Genomic DNA, 18,324 nt, shown 5'->3' with positions numbered 1-18,324 from the left:
GGTGAAAATCACCAATAAAAAAAATGGATTTGGGCCTTGAAGGTTCATGCTTCTAATGGAAACCTACAACAGATTGTGCAACCCTCTATTAAACCACGAATCTCTCCCTAGCCCTTTACAAACATGTTGCTTAATCTTTTGACTCAAAATATATAGATGATCCTGTATACCATCTACTCACCAACTTATTATCTATACCATTCTTGACATTTGTTCATGAGATGTAGATGTCGCTGGCTCGGTCAGCATTTAGTGCCCATTCTCAATTGCCCAAACTACAGCTCAAAATCAATCTTATTGCTGCGGGTTTGGAATCACATGTAGACCAGACCAGGTAAGGATAGCAGACTTCCATCCCTAAAGGATGTAAGTGAACCAGATTTATTTTTGGTTGTAATTGGAGTGGTTTCCATTAGACTAAATTTTATTCCAGTTTTTTTTTACTTTTTGAATTCTAATTTCACCATCAGCTACGATGGATTCAAACTGGTGACTGCAGTATATTAGACTGGCATTCTGGATTACTACTCCAGTGGTACTATCACTAGTGCACGGTTTAATTTGTTTGCACAGGTTATTATACAGTCCACTATATTACAGACTTCACCTCAGGAATTTGAATGGGCTATCATTTATGTTCACAAAGCTCCATCTGACCTGTTTCCTTCCACAAAGCTTGTAATGAACTGAGCACTGTGTCCTACACAGAATTCAATTAATTATTGTTCTGTATAAATTAAACTATCAGATGTTTATAAAAGCCAGTTATTAGAAATGATTTGCAAACTTAAAAAGAATTCATTTGGATTCTTACTGAAGCTTTGAAAATCATTCGATGGGGATGGGTAAGGGGGAAAATGGGCAGCTAGTTTGGGCAAAAGTACTTTTGAAGGCTTAAGGAGAGGAAGAGTGGTTAAAAATGGACTCTGCAACAAGGAACGTTTAGATGTGGCAAGATTGCAAGTTATTCTGTTGTTCTGGAATATTCTTAAACTTCTACAGGACAATCTACAAACATTTGGCATGGGGTAGATAAAATGAATGATATGCAATTGGTAAGTAACTGTATATTGAGCTGAAATAATTTATCTTGCTATGGCATAAAAATATGACTTAACTTTTAAAAATCCCCACTCTTGATCATAATGTAGAATTCCAGGCACTGGGCTAACTACAGTATCAGGAAGTGGAGACTCATGAAACAAACTTAGTGGCAGTCATTTAGTTACTAATGAACAAAGGGAAATGATCATACTTGAGCAACATTTGAGATGGTTAAATATAAATAAAACCAGAAAATGTTGGTGACACTCAGCAGGTCCAGCAGCATCTGTGTGTGTGAGGAGTGTGAAAGCGAGAGCGAGGGCAAGGAAAATAAAAGAGTTCATGTTTTAGGTCACGACCTTTATCAAAAAAATCCCCTCAATGCAGCAATCTGAATATATTGGGTTGGATTTCTTGAAGAGTGGCTCTCTCACACATGGATTGCCACCCTGGTCCTTCTATAATGAAACAGAAGAGCTCTGTATTTCTAACAGGAGATTCCAATCTTTAACAAGCTTAAAAATTCCTTCTTAAACATGGAACTGTGCTTCTATTTCCCACAGTGTAAAACCATCAGGGGAAAGTGACCATATCCCCTTTTTGTGTTTACAACAGCCAGTTGATGTATTCTGAAATTTAAAAAAAGGTCCTCGTCACAGATACCCACCTTGATAGCTCCTGTGTAACACTAAGCACACAAGGCAAGTCTGAGGTTAGGGTGCCAGGATGCAAAATGAAAAAAAGGTCATGTTTGTCATGGGTGTGTTTGGAATAGATTGGGGTGGGGCTGATGGGAAATATCAGGTTTGACAGCAGCATTAGGGGCTCTGGGATCAGTTAAATATTTATTCAGGAATTAGATAAGACTTTTAAATGTCTAACGTTTTATTATTTATTAAACTTATTATCTGAAGCAGCACAGGGGCTCAGTGATTAGCACTGCTGCATCACAGAGCCAGGGATTGGGGTTTGATTCTACCCCTGTGGAGTTTGCACATTCTCCCAGCGTTTGCATGGGTTTCCTCTGGGTGCTCCGGTTCCCTCCCACAGTCCAAGGTTGTGCAGGTTAGTGGGTTAACCATGCAAAATTGCCCATTGTGTCCAGGGATGCACAGGTTAGATGGATTAGATTAGATTAGATTTGATTTGATTCCTTACAGTGTGGAAACTGGCCCTTTGGCCCAACAATTCCACACCAACCCTACCAAGAGTAACCCACCCAGACCCATTCCCCTACCCTATATTTACCCCTGACTAACGCACCTAACACTATGGGCAATTTAGCTTGGCCAATTCACCTGATCTGCACGTCTTTGGACTATGGGAGGAAACCAAAGCACCCAGAGGAAATCCACGCAGACACTGAGAGAATGTCTGTGTGGAGTTTGCACAGTCACCCAAGGTGGGACTCAAACCTGGGTACCTGGTGCAGTGAAGCAGAGGTGCTCATCACTGAGCCACCACGCCACCCCATGCGTCATACTAAGTTGCTCACTGTGTCCAGGATGTGGGGGCTAGGTGGATTAGCCATGGGAAATGCAGGGTCACATGAAGGGGGGGTTGGGTCTGGGTGGGATGCTCTTTAGAGACTCGATGAGCTGAATGGCTGGATTCCAACACTGTAGGGATTCTAAGAGTGTAAGAACTGCAGCAAAGCTCTCTTTTAAATGGATATTAATTGGAAGATTCCAGGTGCAATGGAATTGTCCAGTGCAATCTTCAGTTTCCTGAGCAATTTCTTCAGAGGGTGCTATGATGGGGATTGCACAGGGTCAACTCCCATTCATGCTCTTGAAATGATCATCTGACCATTGGACAAATCCAGATTGTTGTAATTCTTTTCCCTTCTCTGCTGTTGCCAGCATTTTCTATTTCCACTTCGGATTTCCAATAGTCTCAGAATTCTGTTTTTCTAATGCAAAAGCAAGTTTCACTCCAGATATAGAGGGGTTATATTTAACATGGAATGCTTAGTGGCAGTACTGGATATAGAAATGAACATTTTTCATCTTGGTGATGACACATTTCGCTCTCATTCCCAATCCTTGTCTCTACTACAATATTTCTTGTACCTTATTTATCTTACTGTGACCATTGCATGTCTCAACCTTCCACTCTAACTTCTCAAACACATCATAATTACCTGCCTCCTCCTGGACTTTGAAACCAAGACATCTTACTTTACACTACTTGCTCCCTCCCCCAAAAGATGTGCAAAAAAACTGTTACCCTTTTAAAACCCTGTAAAATTGATTTCAAACATAATTTTTAAATTAAAAGCACACACAATGTTATACATTGCTTTGGTTACATGATTAATTTTTTTCACAAATAGACTGCAGGGGAGTTCAGGTAACTTAACCAGAAGAGCGACAGACTCCACATACCAAAGGATTCTTACTGAAATTTGCTCTATAAACAGTGTACAAGTGCACCTCCACTTTGACCAACAGCCCTTTTATTAACTATCACCTGTGCAATATCAGGGGAGCTTTATTGTGCCAATAACAAACCACACAATTGCATAGAGTTCAAGTCGGGACTCTACACATAATGTTACCCGGTTATTACAACTATAGCATTTGGACTCCAGAGGAAAAGTCAAAATGCTTCGGAGGTCCTCCAAAATGGTTAGTTGTGCATCAATTGCAAAAGTAAACCCAAATCCAGATTCCTTTCACAAAAAAAAAGTTGCTGGCGGAGCTCAGCAGGTCTGGCAGCATCGGTGCAAAGAAAGTGGAGTCCGATAACTCATCAGAAGAAATCGGACTCAAAACATCAACTTCTGCCTTCTCTCCATAAATGCTTCCAGACCTGCTTGCTCCACCAGCACTCTGCTTTTGTTCTAGATCTCCAATATCCACAGTTCTTTGTTTTATTATTGATTCCTTTTATTGGTTGAACAACACTGAAAACAAAGTGGTTCATTCTTAAATTCAGCTAAACTTGAGAAGAAAGTACTTCATTGTGTTGTTGTACAACTATTACAAAATGATGCCAAGGCCAAAAAAGTTGTTGTGAGGCAAGGTTAAAGAATAGGCTTATACATCCTTGAATACAGAAGATTAATGGAGATCTAATGAGACTTATGATTAAAAGGATCTGTTCAGGCAGAGGAAAACCATTTCCTGCATCGTGGGACTGCAGAATTAGACTATATTTTGAGTGAGGTCAGTTGGGGGTGATGCTAGAAACCATTTCCTTCTACAAAAGTCATGTGAAAATGTACATGCTGCAGTGAAAAAGCCATAAAAGAAAGGTCAATTGAACATTTAATAAGTTAAATTGATATATTTTTGTTGGGCAAGGTTACTAACAGGATAAAAGGTAGATGAACTTAAGACAGAATGTCACGATTCAGATTAAATGGCAAAATAATCCAGCAGTGTTGAGCAACTAGAGCCAAGCAATAATTAATTAGCAAGGGGTCCACCAAAACAAATGTTATCTTTCAAACAAGAATGACTGCGTTGGGATTACTCACTTTGAAGTATGCTGCCTATATGGGACAGCGATTGGAGTAACTTCAGTCACCACAGCTAAATAGGGCAGGGGAAATTTAACAGTTTGAAAGAGCTCAAGTCTCAACTTCCACTAAAAAGTGAATAAAAGTTCTACAAGTTGTACCCACAGAATCATCACAGGCCAGTCAGCCACGAGGCCTGAACCAGTCCTATTACCTAGTGCCAATCTCTGCACACTATTTCAATGCAATTAGTCATCCAACGTCCCTCCTGAATGCCTTGATTGAACCTGCCTCAACCACATTTCCAGACAGTACATTCCACACCCTAACTACATGCAGAATGAAAACATTTCTTCTATCACCTTGCTGTTTGCATTTTTAAATCCATGCCATCTCATCTTTGACAAGAGGGGACAGTCTGTCCCTATCTACTGTGATTTTTAACTTTGTAACCCTATCCATGATTTTGATAGTCTCTATCAATTCTCCTTTGACTTCTGCTGTCCAAGGGAAACAGTCCCAGCTTCTTCAATCTATCCTCATGACTGGTACTTCTTATTTCAGGAACCATTCTTGTAAATTCCTTCTGCAATCCTAATCATGGAATAAATAATGGTAAATGGTAGGCTGTCACCAGTGGAAGGTTTGTAGCAAACAAATCTGCCCTGATCCAGCCTTGATTGGAGAACTATGCTCGATTCTGCTGATCATATTTTAGGAAGGCTAAGGCAGAGAGGGCATAGAAAAGATTTTAAGAAACTAGTTCCACGGATAAAAGATTTTAGATACCGGGATGGATTGAAGAAGCTGGGAGCTTTGAGAGAAGATTCAACAGAGGTGCTCAAAACCATGAGTGGTCTGAACATAGCAGATAGAGGAAAAAAAAGGTTCCCATTTGCAGACAGATCAAGAAGCAGAGCATGCAGAGTTAAGACTACTGGCAAAAACAACCAAAGGACACAAATACAATCTTTTTGATGCAGAGAATGGTTAAAGTCTGCAGATCCTAATGTGCAATTTCCTTTAAGTAACCAGACCAGAAACTGTTTGCAGGGTTACAGGGAAAATTGCAAGCTGGACTTACTAAGCTGCTCTTGTTGAAAGCCAGCACGGACACAATGGGCCAAATGGTCTCCTTCTGTATTGTAACTGTCTGATCATTCTATAAATAGATTCAACCAATTTTTCCTTCTGTACATTGGCTTTGTTATGGCAGGGTATTTATGAATTTTAGAATACTATTCTGCACTGTCTGGTCAGACCACATTTGAAGTATCATGCGCAGTTTTGGCCCCATATCTCAGGAAGGATGTATTGGGCTTGGAGCGTGTTTAGGGAAGGTTCACGAGAATGGTCCCAGTAATGAAAAGCTTAACATATGAGGAACGTTGGAGGACCGAGTCTATACTCAATGGAGTTTAGAAGGATTGGGGTGGGGGGGGGGATTTAATTGAAACTCAAAGAATGTTGAATGGCCTGGACAGAGTGGATGTTGGGAAGATGTTTCCATTGGTAGGACAGACTAGGACCAGAGGGCACAGCCTTAGAGTAAACGGAAGATCTTGTGGAACAGAGATAAGGAAAAACTTCTTCAGCCAGAGAATGGTGAATCTATGGAATTCATTGCCACAAGAGGCTATGGAGGCCAGGTCACTGACGACACTTAAGATTGGGATGGATAGGTTCTTTATTGTCAAGGGGATCAAGGGCTATGGGGAGAAAGTGGGATAATGGGGTTGAGAAACTTATCAGCTATGATTGAATGGTGAAGCAGACTTAATGGGCTGAATGGCCTAAATTTCCGCTCTAATATCTTATGGTCTTAGGTCTCCAGATTGTCCATCTCCTTTGAAGCATTATTACTAAATTGGAGAAGGTTAAGAAGAGATTTACCAGGATGTTGCCAGAAATGGAAGGTTTGACTTATAAGAAGAGGCTGGGATATTTTCACTGGAGCATAGGAGGTTGAGCGGTGACCTTATAGAGGTTTATAAAATCATGAGGGACATAGATAAAAAGGTGAATGGCGGGCGTTTTCTCTCTTGGGTGGGGGATTTCAAGACTAGGGGTATTTTGTTTTAAAAGGAGTAGAAGGATTTAAAAAAAAAAGTAGTGAGGACAATTATATTTTTTTTAAAAAAAGTGTATTTCACGTGTGGAACGAACTTCCTGAGGAAGTGGTGGATGCTGACACAGTTACAACATTCAAGAGACTAGTAAGTCCATGAATAAGAAACGTTTGGAGGAATATGGGCCAAGTGCAGACAGATGGGACTAGTTTAGTGGGATTATGGTCAGCGTGGACTTGTTGGACTGAAGGGTCTGTTTCTGTGCTGTCTGACTTTATTTAGTGGAAAAGGCTTTGTGCACATGCCAATATCCTAAGTTACAGACGTACTGCAAGCTCTAACAGTTCAGACTAATTACTCCCTCTAGCTGTAGTCATTGATCCACATCAAAATTGTCATTACAGGAGGTATTCAACACCATTTTCCTTCCTGATGAAGGGTTTTTGCCTGAAACGTCGATTTTTGTGCTCCTCAGATGCTGCTGACTTGCTGTGCTTTTCCAGCACCACTCTAATCTTGATTTGGAGATGCTGGTGTTGGATTGGGGTGTACAAAGTTAAAAAAAAATCACAACACTAGGTTATAGTTCAACAGGTTTAATTGGAAGTACACTAGCTTTCAGAGTGCCGCTCCTTCATCAGGTGATTTAATTTTTAAAAAGTCAGAAATATTCTTTATTTGGGAGGGAATGTTTAATGAATCATCCCCTACCCAATTAGAACTGAGACCTTTAAGGATGCAAAGTCTAAATGTTTAGGGAACACAGGATTCATGTTACAGTTCAGTTGCTTGATAAAAGAAACTTGTGCAAAGGAGGAAAATGCATGCAAGCTTCTAATTAAAAGTCAGTGGTATGCAGTATTTGAATGACTTTTCACTTCTGTAACAAGCAACATCTAAACTTTACTAAGTAGCATGAAAATGGGTTTACTTCTAGAATAGTCAAAAATCGAGGTAAGAGGTTTAGTAAGTACTGTGTAACTAGTTAAAGATTCATGCATCCTTAATGCAGGTTAGATTAATACATGCAATGGAATCAAAAAGTGTTTTACAGTACCTATCTTTAATCTGCTTGGCAGCCTTTGAAGCAGAAAAGAAGAGACAGAAAGTCAAACATGCAAATAAGCACAAATTATTCAAACTACTATGAAGCAAATATGTTTTTACATTGCTGTCAGATAAACCAGCCATAAGCCATCTCCACATAGCTCCTGCACTTCAGGTGGGCTAAATCTTTTGGAATTAAAGTGATTTATTTGTCTTCCTGCAGGTAGACACCATTCAAACATACAGAGAAACAACATGTTATTGTAAAGCAACAGTAAATTGTAGAATTCCATCCTAATCACACAGTTGCCCCACAATCCAAAGAAATTAGCTCACAGCCTCAGTTAATATCTGGATAGACCAGTTTATTTCTGAGCATTGTAACTTGGAAACGACCACTATTTGATGCTATAAATCTACTCAAATAGCAAGAATAGACTTACTAATGAAAACATTACACAATAAAATACTGAACGTTTTGATTCTGTTTGCATATTGCCCATTTCCCCACCCTCATTCTTTTTCCTTCCTAATTGTCTCAGTCTCATATCTTAAGCAGTTTGCAAATCAATCTTTATAACATCTTTAAAAAAAAAAGGCACCACGAGACGTTCTCGAATACAAATCGAGGAAACTTAACTGCTTTGTATTTCATTAGTAAAAATATAGTTCTGGGTTCATGTGTCTATCAGGATTTATAACTTACTCTGCAAAACAAAAAAAATGACATGAAACTTTTACTTCTAATCAAAGTAAACCAAGAGCATCCAGAACATGCTCTGCTGGTAAACACACTGTGTAACGAAAACAGAACTAATCAGACAAGGAAGATTTGATGTTTGGGTCAGTTGCTCTCAACCGGATTTCAGTTTAGATTTTATAATTAGTCTTTAGCAATTCAGGGTATAGACTGAAAAATGAAAATTTAAAAAAAAAGTCTTCATTGTGATTTTTAAAAACCTTCTTTCATGGATTTGGGCGTCGTTGGCTGAGCCAGCATTTACTGCCCATCCCCAACTGCACAGAGAGCAGTTAACAGTCAACCACATTGCTAAGAATCTGGAGTCTAGCGTGGGTCAGACCAAGTCAGGATAGCAGATTTTCCTCCCGAAAGACCAGATAGGTTTTTAATGACAAATCGTCAACAGTTATTTAGAGGCCACTAGACTAACTTCTATTAATTCCAAACTTTTTTTTAATTGAATTGAAATTCTACCAGCTGCCACTGTGGAATTCAAACCCATGTCTCTGGACTATTGGTCCAATGACATTACCACTATGACACCGCTACCCTGGATCATTATTCAGGGACTGCTACTGGAAAAAAGTGACACGTATGGTTACTTGGCAAGAACAGTTTCAGGCATGATTGTAGTGTCCTATCAATGAAAAGTTTTAGTGATACCTTTTAGGCTCATGTGAAATCAGGGCAGGTACAGCAGAGCAGAGGACCAGTGAACTCCAACAAGGGTCCAAAGAGAGGAAAGCAATACAGTACAGAAGGCGGCTATTGAGGTGCAGCGGTAGTGTCTCTTACTCGGAATTAGAATGTCTGGATTCATGTCCAGCCCACTCCAGGAGGTATGTAATAAAATCTGAATATGTTGATTAGAAAATATCGACAATGCAGAAGACCATTCAGTAAGTGCAACATTACGAGCTGACTGAACTGTTGAGTATTGGAAATAAAACATGACTCAAAAAGACTCAGGCATTTTTGATCTTTGAATAAACTGTCTCCTTTGTAATTAGCTTCCCTCCATTCTTCTACTCAATTATACTCTCTTTTTCCCTTAGATGTGTTGAGAGGATTCAGGCAAATTATGAAATTTTGATCGGTTATTACCACCCTTATTTAGGAATATCACTTCTCTAACAGATATAGTTCACAACACATCTTAGGAACTATGCAGACAACATTTATTAAAAAGAGAGGATAAGTTAGGAAAAAACATAACTACCTGGCTGATTCCATCAGAGTTTGCAGTGTCCAGTGTCTGGTTAGCAAATTCAAGCAGCTCCTCTGAACTCTCCAAAGCCTTGGTGCAGACGGTCAGCTGATTCTACAAGGAAGATGTTGATGAGTGATCAATATTAGGATCACTGATGAAAATAGTCAGCTTTAGTGACTCAGAAGGTCAGATATGTACGTTGGCCAGAGTTGAGGTAGTTGATTTAAATTGGAAAAGAATGGAATTAGTTGAAGAAAAACCCCTAAAAAGGGTAGACTGAGCAAAAAGCCTGTAGTTTTGTGGAATGGAGGATAAAACTTTGAGGTCTTGAAAATCAATTATAATAGGCAAAAACACAATTATACAAGTTTGGATATGGACAGAAGAAAGAGAATGGACAGACTATTTGGAGGAATAAGGTAGACAAAGATCAGCAAAAACACGAGCTGCGGAACCTTAAGAAAAATAAGATAATCTTTGTTTCCACTTCTTAATTTAAACCACTCTTTAAAGCTTCAGTAAGTGTGGTTTGACTGAACACTCTTCCTTTAGGAGGCCAGTCAGAACACAATACCTATTCACAAAACTTGCATGTGCCAAGACTATGTAAAGTCCACACCATACTCACTTAAGAGCTGCTTTCAACAATTCTGTGCTCTCAAATGAGAAGACATGGGTATATATGCAGATCCCCCACATGGTCTGAATAGAAGTAGGAATTGCCATTCTGACAAGTAGAGATTCTATAGTTTAGGACAGTCTTACACTTCCAACAATGCTGCTATTTCCACTATCTATAAAACTGGCACCTTCCTTTGCTCACTGGACAGCAAGAGAAAACAAGTAGTTAGTAGTCAACCTGAAATAGATGGCAAAACAAAACCACAGAAAGGACTTGGAAGCTTCAACATGAAAGGCATTTTGGACGTCCATTTCCTTTAAAAAACAACACACACATAAATATATATTTTTCCCTTTGACTTAGAAGGTTGTGGGTTCAAACACCAGCCCAAGTCATAGAGTCAGAGTCATAGAGATATACACCCTTCGGTCCAACCCATCCATGCCGACCAGATATCCCAACCCAATCTAGTCCCACCTGACGGCGCCCGGCCCATATCCCTCCAAACCCTTCCTAGTCATATACCCATCCAAATGCCTCTTAAATGTTGCAATTGTACCAGCCTCCACCACATCCTCTGGCAGCTCATTCCATACACGTACCACCCTCTGCGTGAAAACGTTGCCCTTTAGGTCTCTTTTATATCTTTCCCCTCTCATCCTAAACCTATGCCCTCTAGTTCTGGGCTCCCCGACCCCAGGGAAAAGACTGTCTATTTATCCTATCCATGCCCCTCATGATTTTATAAACCTCTATAAGGTCACCCCTCAGCCTCCGGCGGTCCAGGGAAAACAGCCCCAGCCTGTTCAGCTTCTCCCTGTAGCTCAGATCCTCCAACCCTGGCAACATCCTTGTAAATCTTTTCTGAACCCTTTCAACTTTCACAACATCTTTCCGATAGGAAGGAGACCATTACTGCACGCAATATTCCAACAGTGGCCTAACCAATGTCCTGTACAGCTGCAACATGACCTCCCAACTCCTGTACTCAATACTCTGACCAATAAAGGAAAGCATACCAAACACCTTCTTCACTATCCTATCTACCTGCAACTCCACTTTCAAGGAGCTATGAACCTGCACTCCAAGGTCTCTTTGTTCAGCAACACTCCCTAGGTCCTTACTATGAAGTGTATCCTTAGTACTTAACCCAAGCTAACACTTCAGTGCATTACTGGATAGGTGCTTCAATGTTAAAAGACCACCTTTCCAACAAGATAGTAAATGGCAGGTTGTCTGTCCAAGTGGATGTACAAAATTCTGCATTCTGGTGAGCATCGGTGGTAACTTCTTGAGTCCTAGTTAACATTTATCCCTCATCCAACATGCTCATGTGGCACTTTTTGGGCTTTAGGTTAAAACTGGTTGACAATTCGGTAACCCAAAAAGTACTCAATAGGTTGCGAAGTCCTTTTAAGGTCCAATGACATAACAGCTACTATGAAAGTACAACCACCTCTCGGATGGATCCAGATTCTTTTCTGTTATCCAACTGTTTGTGTTTTTTCTCTCGCTCTCTCTATTCTGATCATATTCCTTTTTTGTTCAGCTCAATAACAAATACAGCAAATTCATTGGGCCATGAGACACTTGTAACTATTCTTATTGACAGATCATAGACTTTGTAAACACAGGCAAAGTTTAGCATTTGCGAGGAATTGTGGTTCAGATGCTGACCTCTAACTCCATGAATTTGCTGTTTTAAGGTACACTCGACAGCTGGAACACAAAATAAAAGTAAAAGCTGACACTGCAGTGCAGCTCTGAGCCAGCTCTGCTCCACTAGGATGTCAACTTTTAGACGAGATGTTAAACTGAGGACCCATCAACCCACTCTGATAAAAAAAGTTTAAAGAAAATCCACATCATTATTCCAAAGAGATACAAGAGAGTCATCCTGGTGTCCAGGCCAATAGTTATCCTTCATTCAATCAACATTACAACAAAAGTCTTGTTACTACATAGTTGTTTGTCTATACAAAACTTGCTCTGGCATTTCCTATGTTATAGCAGTTACTTTATGCCTGTGAAATAGTTTGAAATGACCTGTGGTCCTGAAAGTTCTCTATAAATGCAAGTATTGCTCTATCATCTTGATTTATTTTGGCACAGAAGCTAATAGCCATGGCTTAAATTACAGACATTTACTCCATGAAATAGCCATGCTGGGATGACAGAACCTACCTGAAGTTCATACGTTTTGCTGGCTCGTTCTTGCTTGATCTTTGTTATCATGTCTTCCTTCATCTCATCCAGTATGGCATAAAGTGAACTATATTCTGCCTCCAGATCTGCAAGAGCTCTCTCAGAATTACCCTAAAAGAAAAAGGAAGGAGATGGCAAGAAACCAAATTAGAATGGGGGCATCAAACTGTTCTCCAGCAGAACAACTTATTTGGACTCGCAGAGATACCAATATTTTATAAGATGAATAAAGAACAGAAAAAACGTAAACATCTTGAGCAACAATGAGGCACACAACAGTGTTTCATTCTAAATTTTGTGCACCCAAGCCTTCTCCCTTCACGTCCAAAACAAGTCTGTTGGGTAGTTTTCTACCACTCAGGTGAGCGTAATGTGAAAATGTCATATATTCACATTTTTGAAACAAACATTGTCTTGTTAAAGCTGCCTTTGCAGCATATTAAAAACTTATTAAGCCATGATGCAAAGCATGTGTTATTTGCCAATTATCATGGAAGGACAAATCATTGAAAAAGATTCGATGATGCCACACCCAAAATGGCTAAGGTAACACCAGGGAAAATCATCTCTCTATTAGGTAACATGGGCAGTTCAAAATGTTGGTTCATTGATGGATTTATTATTTATTATTTTCATGTGAACCGAGATAGAGAGAAAAGTGTTGTTTTACATGCTATATAGTCAGATCATACCATCAAAGCGGCAGAATAGAGTGTGGAATACAGTGCAGAGAAGGTGCACAGACAGACATTGTAACCTTTTTCTGATGCTGAGCTAATTGCCTGCAAATAATTGTTTGCAGGCAATTAGCTCAGCATCAGAAAAAAGGTTACAATGCAAAATCTGGAACAGAAACAAATAAAGCCTGTGAAGGAGTAAGCAAGACAGAAAGAACAACAGCATCTGTCTGAAGGAAAACATTAGAAGCTGTTGGAACATCTTTAATAACAGGGCACTTGGATACGTTGGAGGTAATAAAGCCATGTTGCCTCTGCTTAGTTAAAGGAAAAATCATGTTGAACCAATTCATTGGAGTTCTTTGAAGTAACTTGTGTGGATAAGGGGGACCAGGTGGATGTCCTGTGCTTAGGTTTCCAGGAGCATTTGCCAGTAAGATTATTGGAGAAAATAAAATCTCATGATGATTCGCTGACTAACATGAAGCAGAGAGGAAGAATAAATAGGTGTTTTTCAGGCAGACAGGATGTGACAATTGGTACAGGGGTCAGTGCTAGACCTCAACTCTTTAAGTGATTTGATGGATGGACCATAAGGTGTGGAAACTGAATTTGCTGATGACAAAGATAGAAATGAAAGTAGACTGTGAAGACGACATAAGGAGTCAATAAAAGGATAGAGACGAGTTAAGTTAGTGGGCAAAGATCTGGCAAATGGAGTACGATGTGGCAAGCTATGGAATTGCCAATTTTGGCATGAAAAATAAAAATAAAAATCATATTACCTAAATGATGAGCGGTTGCAGGGAGGTCTGGGTGTCCCAGTACATTAGAACGATGCAGCAGGTAAGTATGCACATATAGCAAGTAATCACAAAAGTTAACAAAATGTTATGCTTTATTGTCGGGGGGAGGGGGGGGGGGGGTGGGGGGGGGGGGGGGAAGAGTGAATGCAAGGATAGGGAGGTTATCTTCAAAAGTTATACAAGACATTGGTGAGACTGCATGTGGGGTACTGTGTACAGTACTGGTCACTGTACTTGCAGAAGGACATTAACATATTGGAAGCCATGGTGTTTGTGAAACTAACACCTGAGAAGAGTGGACTGCCTTATCAGGAAAGGCTAGACTGGCTACATCTGTATCCTATAGTGTTCAGTAGAGTCAGAAGTGACTCATAGGACCTTGTATGTTTCAAGGAGACTTAATGGGGTGGGGGTGGGTGGGAATGTCTAAAATGGTTCTGGATGTAGGTTTGCTCGCTGAGCTGGAAGGTTCATTTTCAGATGTTTCATCACCATACTAGGTAACATCAGTGAGACTCCGGATGAAGCTTCATCTGGAGGGTTCACTGACGATGAAACCTAGTATGGTGATGAAACGTCTGAAAACAAACCTTCCAGCTCATCCAGCAAACCTACATCCAGAATTTCAACCTGAGCTACAAATCTTCTCAAAACTCGCTAACGTCTAAATGGTGTTTCCTCTAGGGGTGATAGTTTAAAAGGGGCACACATTTAAGACAGAGATGAGGAAACATTTTCTCTCAGAGGGTTATAAGTCCCTTCTGCAGCGGATGCAGAATATTAAAATATTTTTAAGGCTGAGGTCGATAGATTATTGATGACCAAGTGGTTGAAAGAATTTTGGGGGTGGGCAGGAATGTGGAGATGAGATTAAAATCAGATCAGATTGAATGACAGATCAGGCTCAAAGGGTTGAGTGGCCTACTCTTCTTTGTATTCAAGGAAGTCAGATTGCCAAAAAAGATCAAATATTCCAATTGATCTGTTTGACTGGTGGAAATGCATATTCAAATGTATATTCTAAAGTGCCAATTTAGCTCATTTGGTAGCACGAAGACAGAAAGCTCAAGCACCACACCAGAACCTTAAGAAATAAATGTTGGCTAACATTCCATCTGATGGCTTGCTTCACTGCCAAAGGCACTGCTCTGGTGTTTCAAGAGGGATTTTAAAGTACCACTGGATCTCGCCATACAGATTCTCCAATACCTATGGGAATGTTCCCATTCAATCATATCAAAAAGTAGATTTTTGTGAACTGAATCGTATTGCCCTGGGTGGCCAAGGTATAAGGTCAATATTGGGCCATTTCCATTCACAATCTACAATTTGGAGGAAACGACACCAAACTGGAGAGTAGGGGAGGGACTTCAGGCAGCAGTACAACAGACACATCAAATATAGAAGCAGGATCAGACACAAAAATAAATTTAAAAATTGTAGAAGCTGGAAATCTGAAATGAAAGCCAAAATTGCTGGAAAGGATTAACAGGTCTGGTATCATCTGAAGAAAAAAAACAGAGTTAGCATTTAAAGTTATGACAATGAAAGATCACGATTTTGAAATGTTGACTGTTTTTCTCTCTCAAAAAAGCACCACCACAGCCGAGTACTTCCATATATTATGGAGAGTCATGCAGTACAAAAACTGACCCTTCCATCCAACCAGTCCACGCCGACCATAATCCCAAGCTAAAATGGTCCCACTTGCCTGCTCTTGGTCCATATCCCTCCAAACAATTCTTAGTCAATTCAAAAGACTGAGATATAATAGTGAGGTTCAGTGAATGATAAGTGACACTTGTTTTGAATAAACAAAGATAACAAGAATGGAGAAGGAAAAACAAACAGTAGGGTTATTAAATTAAACTTGCTCTGAACTATATAGTACTAGTCAGGAGCCACTCAACAAAGCATACAGCGCAGAGTGCAGCAACATTACAGTATAAACAACCAAATCTAGCGCTAAAGGGATAGAGTGTGAAATCCAAGCGGTTACAAGGATTCTGCAAAACATAATATGGGTAAGGCCTTAGCTGAAGGAATCTATACAGTTCTGGTTACCACGCTACAATATGGATATTAAAGTTTTGGGGTCAGTGAGGAGGACAAAAAAAAAGAGGGTGCCTGAGCTAGAAGAGGGTGTAGAGATTATTACCTGTTTTATGCTGTGAAAGAGTTAGATAAATCAAACTTCTCAAGAGAATGGATAGATTGAGTTCAATAATATTGATTACCAAAAAGGTTTAGGATCAATGGACATGGCTTAAATTTAGAAGGAAAATGTACAAATAATATAATTACTTTTACACAGAGGATAGCAAACATGAAATGGACAGACTCGGGAAGCTAATAATACCTTGAAATATTTGCCCATTTCTCTCACATCAAGTTAGTTCTTAACACAGAGTCAGGTGATTATGGGTTCAAGCCTCATGCCAAAGTCTGGGGTGCATAATCCAGAGAAATTCATCATTTACTCCGCAAGTGGAAGACAAGGAGTAGCTCAAGTCACAACAGTAGCTATTGGCTCCAAGAGGTCAGAGGAAACGAGTGGGAGTAAGCCAGTAAACCCTTCAAGCCACCTCTTCTTTTAAACTAGACCATTGCTGATTTTCAGTTTTAACATATTTGTCCATACTGTCCCCTATTGCCTTGATAACAACCGGAAATCCAGATCCATTTCTAGTGGTATCTGTGCCAGTTACACTGCGTCAGCTGAAGCTGTTGAACAGACTCATATCAAACTATAAATCTGTACGAGTTTTTGCAAAAATTGCTTCAGTACAATAGGAGGATATTGTGCAAGGCTGGAAAAGCCTTCTTTTGGACTGATATTGGCCAAAGGTCGAGTTAGAACAAAAAGTAAATTATAGCAGACAAATGCCCAGGTAAGATCAGGTAACTTTGCACAGACTGGAGACTATAACTAGAGACAGGACTGGTGAGACCAACCTTTACACGGTTAAAGTTGACGTGCTTTAATTAAAAAAAAGCTTTTGTTGGAATTTTCTGACAGGTGGCAGGATCATTCCAGCACCTGTCAATTTAATATTGCTTATATTTTTATAATATGAATACTACTTGCACCTTACTGGTCTCATGGGGACAGAGTCAAGGCCTGACACCAGTAGGCACAAGAAGCTTGAAATTCAGCAACATTAGCATTCATCATTCTGCCTGGGATCACAGTCATTAATCCACTCAATCCCCGTGTTAGAATAAGCAGTGAACACAACATGCTTACTCGAATGTGAATTTCAATTAAATTTGCAATGATTTTCTAAACATTCTTCCTTGCTCTTCTGAAGGCGCTGTGATTTTTTTAAAAAAGTTGCAGTATTTGATTTCAGCTTTAATATCTTGAGATGCGCTGACCAGCTGAATCCAGATAAGTTTCAACCAGATCCTGTATGCTTCAGTCAGGGCAATAACAGTACAAGACATGACAAACATTTAGAAGCTATCCTGAAGCCTCTTGCCACTATATCATCTTTCTCTCGGATACAATTCTATTCTCCAGGGCTTCTCCCGTGCCTTATCCGTGTGACTTTTGACATGTATGAGCCAGATCTGCAAGGCTGACAGACTAATCAGTGAGCAAAATAGTAGATTCTAATCCTGTCCTTATCCAGTGTTCTAACAACAGGCCAGTACTAATGATGATGAACAGCAGGTAACAAGACAATTCTCCATTACCCAACTGTTATCATCCAGAGACTGATAATGGAGTACCAGGAGTGCTCCATCACATCTCAGTTTAGGACAAGGATCAAGCCAGAAGCCTTGCTCATTCATGCAGCTCAGTGCAAAACATGCTGTTTGCGCTCCCTAAGTGAAAGGGTGATTTGTAGCCCATCTCCCTGTTGGCCCTTGTGGAATAGAAAAGTAAAAGCTGATTTTACATTATACCAAGTCCCATGCTTATGGTTTGGGCTCCTTCGCAGCTGGCTGCAAGCCAAAAGCAAACTCCACAGGTTTGAAGGTCGGTAATTTTACTTCAGGCTGTAGCTTGTCACACAAGGCAGCCCTCTGTAGGAGCTAGCACCAACCCCCTCATCAAAATAACAGCAGAGAAATAGGCTACTTAGTTCAACTAGCCCCAGTCAGCATAAGTGTTTTATCAATCTGCTTTGTCTAACTCTATCAGCATCTTCTTTGATCTTCTCGTTTTCATGCACTAAGCTAGCTTCCTGTGAAAAAGGCATCTAGACTGTTATCTTATGTACTAACAAGTTCTGCATATATCAAAAATGTAATCATTGGGTAAACAGTACTCCCGTGCCAATTGGCCATAGTTATGTTCATGTCGGAGTGTCCTTAGAGAAGGAGCATGCCATGCCCACCAATGCTCTCAATATCGAAAGAGAGAGAAAGAGAGAGAAAGAGAGAGAAAGAGAGAGAAAGAGAGAGAAAGAGAGAGAAAGAGAGAGAAA

The 18,324-nt window shown here is 40.0% G+C and overlaps 1 protein-coding gene across 2 annotated transcripts in view; it reads right to left on the bottom strand.

Annotated features, from left to right (window-relative positions):
- The window catches only part of fsd1 (fibronectin type III and SPRY domain containing 1), a 50,258-nt gene that overhangs the window by 23,731 nt on the left and 8,203 nt on the right, over positions 1–18,324 (bottom strand). For both annotated transcript variants that reach the window (XM_072593825.1, XM_072593824.1), the window contains exons 3-5: positions 12,385–12,516; positions 9,588–9,689; positions 7,637–7,659 (exon numbers count right to left, since the gene is read on the bottom strand). In XM_072593825.1, coding sequence (XP_072449926.1) covers positions 7,637–7,659; positions 9,588–9,689; positions 12,385–12,447 — 188 coding nt within the window. In that variant the 5' untranslated portion in view covers positions 12,448–12,516. The remainder of the gene's footprint in view (positions 1–7,636; positions 7,660–9,587; positions 9,690–12,384; positions 12,517–18,324) is intronic.

Source organism: Chiloscyllium punctatum, chromosome 24 (assembly GCF_047496795.1).
Source record: "Chiloscyllium punctatum isolate Juve2018m chromosome 24, sChiPun1.3, whole genome shotgun sequence".
Taxonomy (NCBI): Eukaryota; Metazoa; Chordata; class Chondrichthyes; order Orectolobiformes; family Hemiscylliidae; genus Chiloscyllium; species Chiloscyllium punctatum.
The sequence above is the reverse complement of the archived record's forward strand: the minus strand, read 5'-3'. Positions and strand labels throughout refer to the sequence as shown.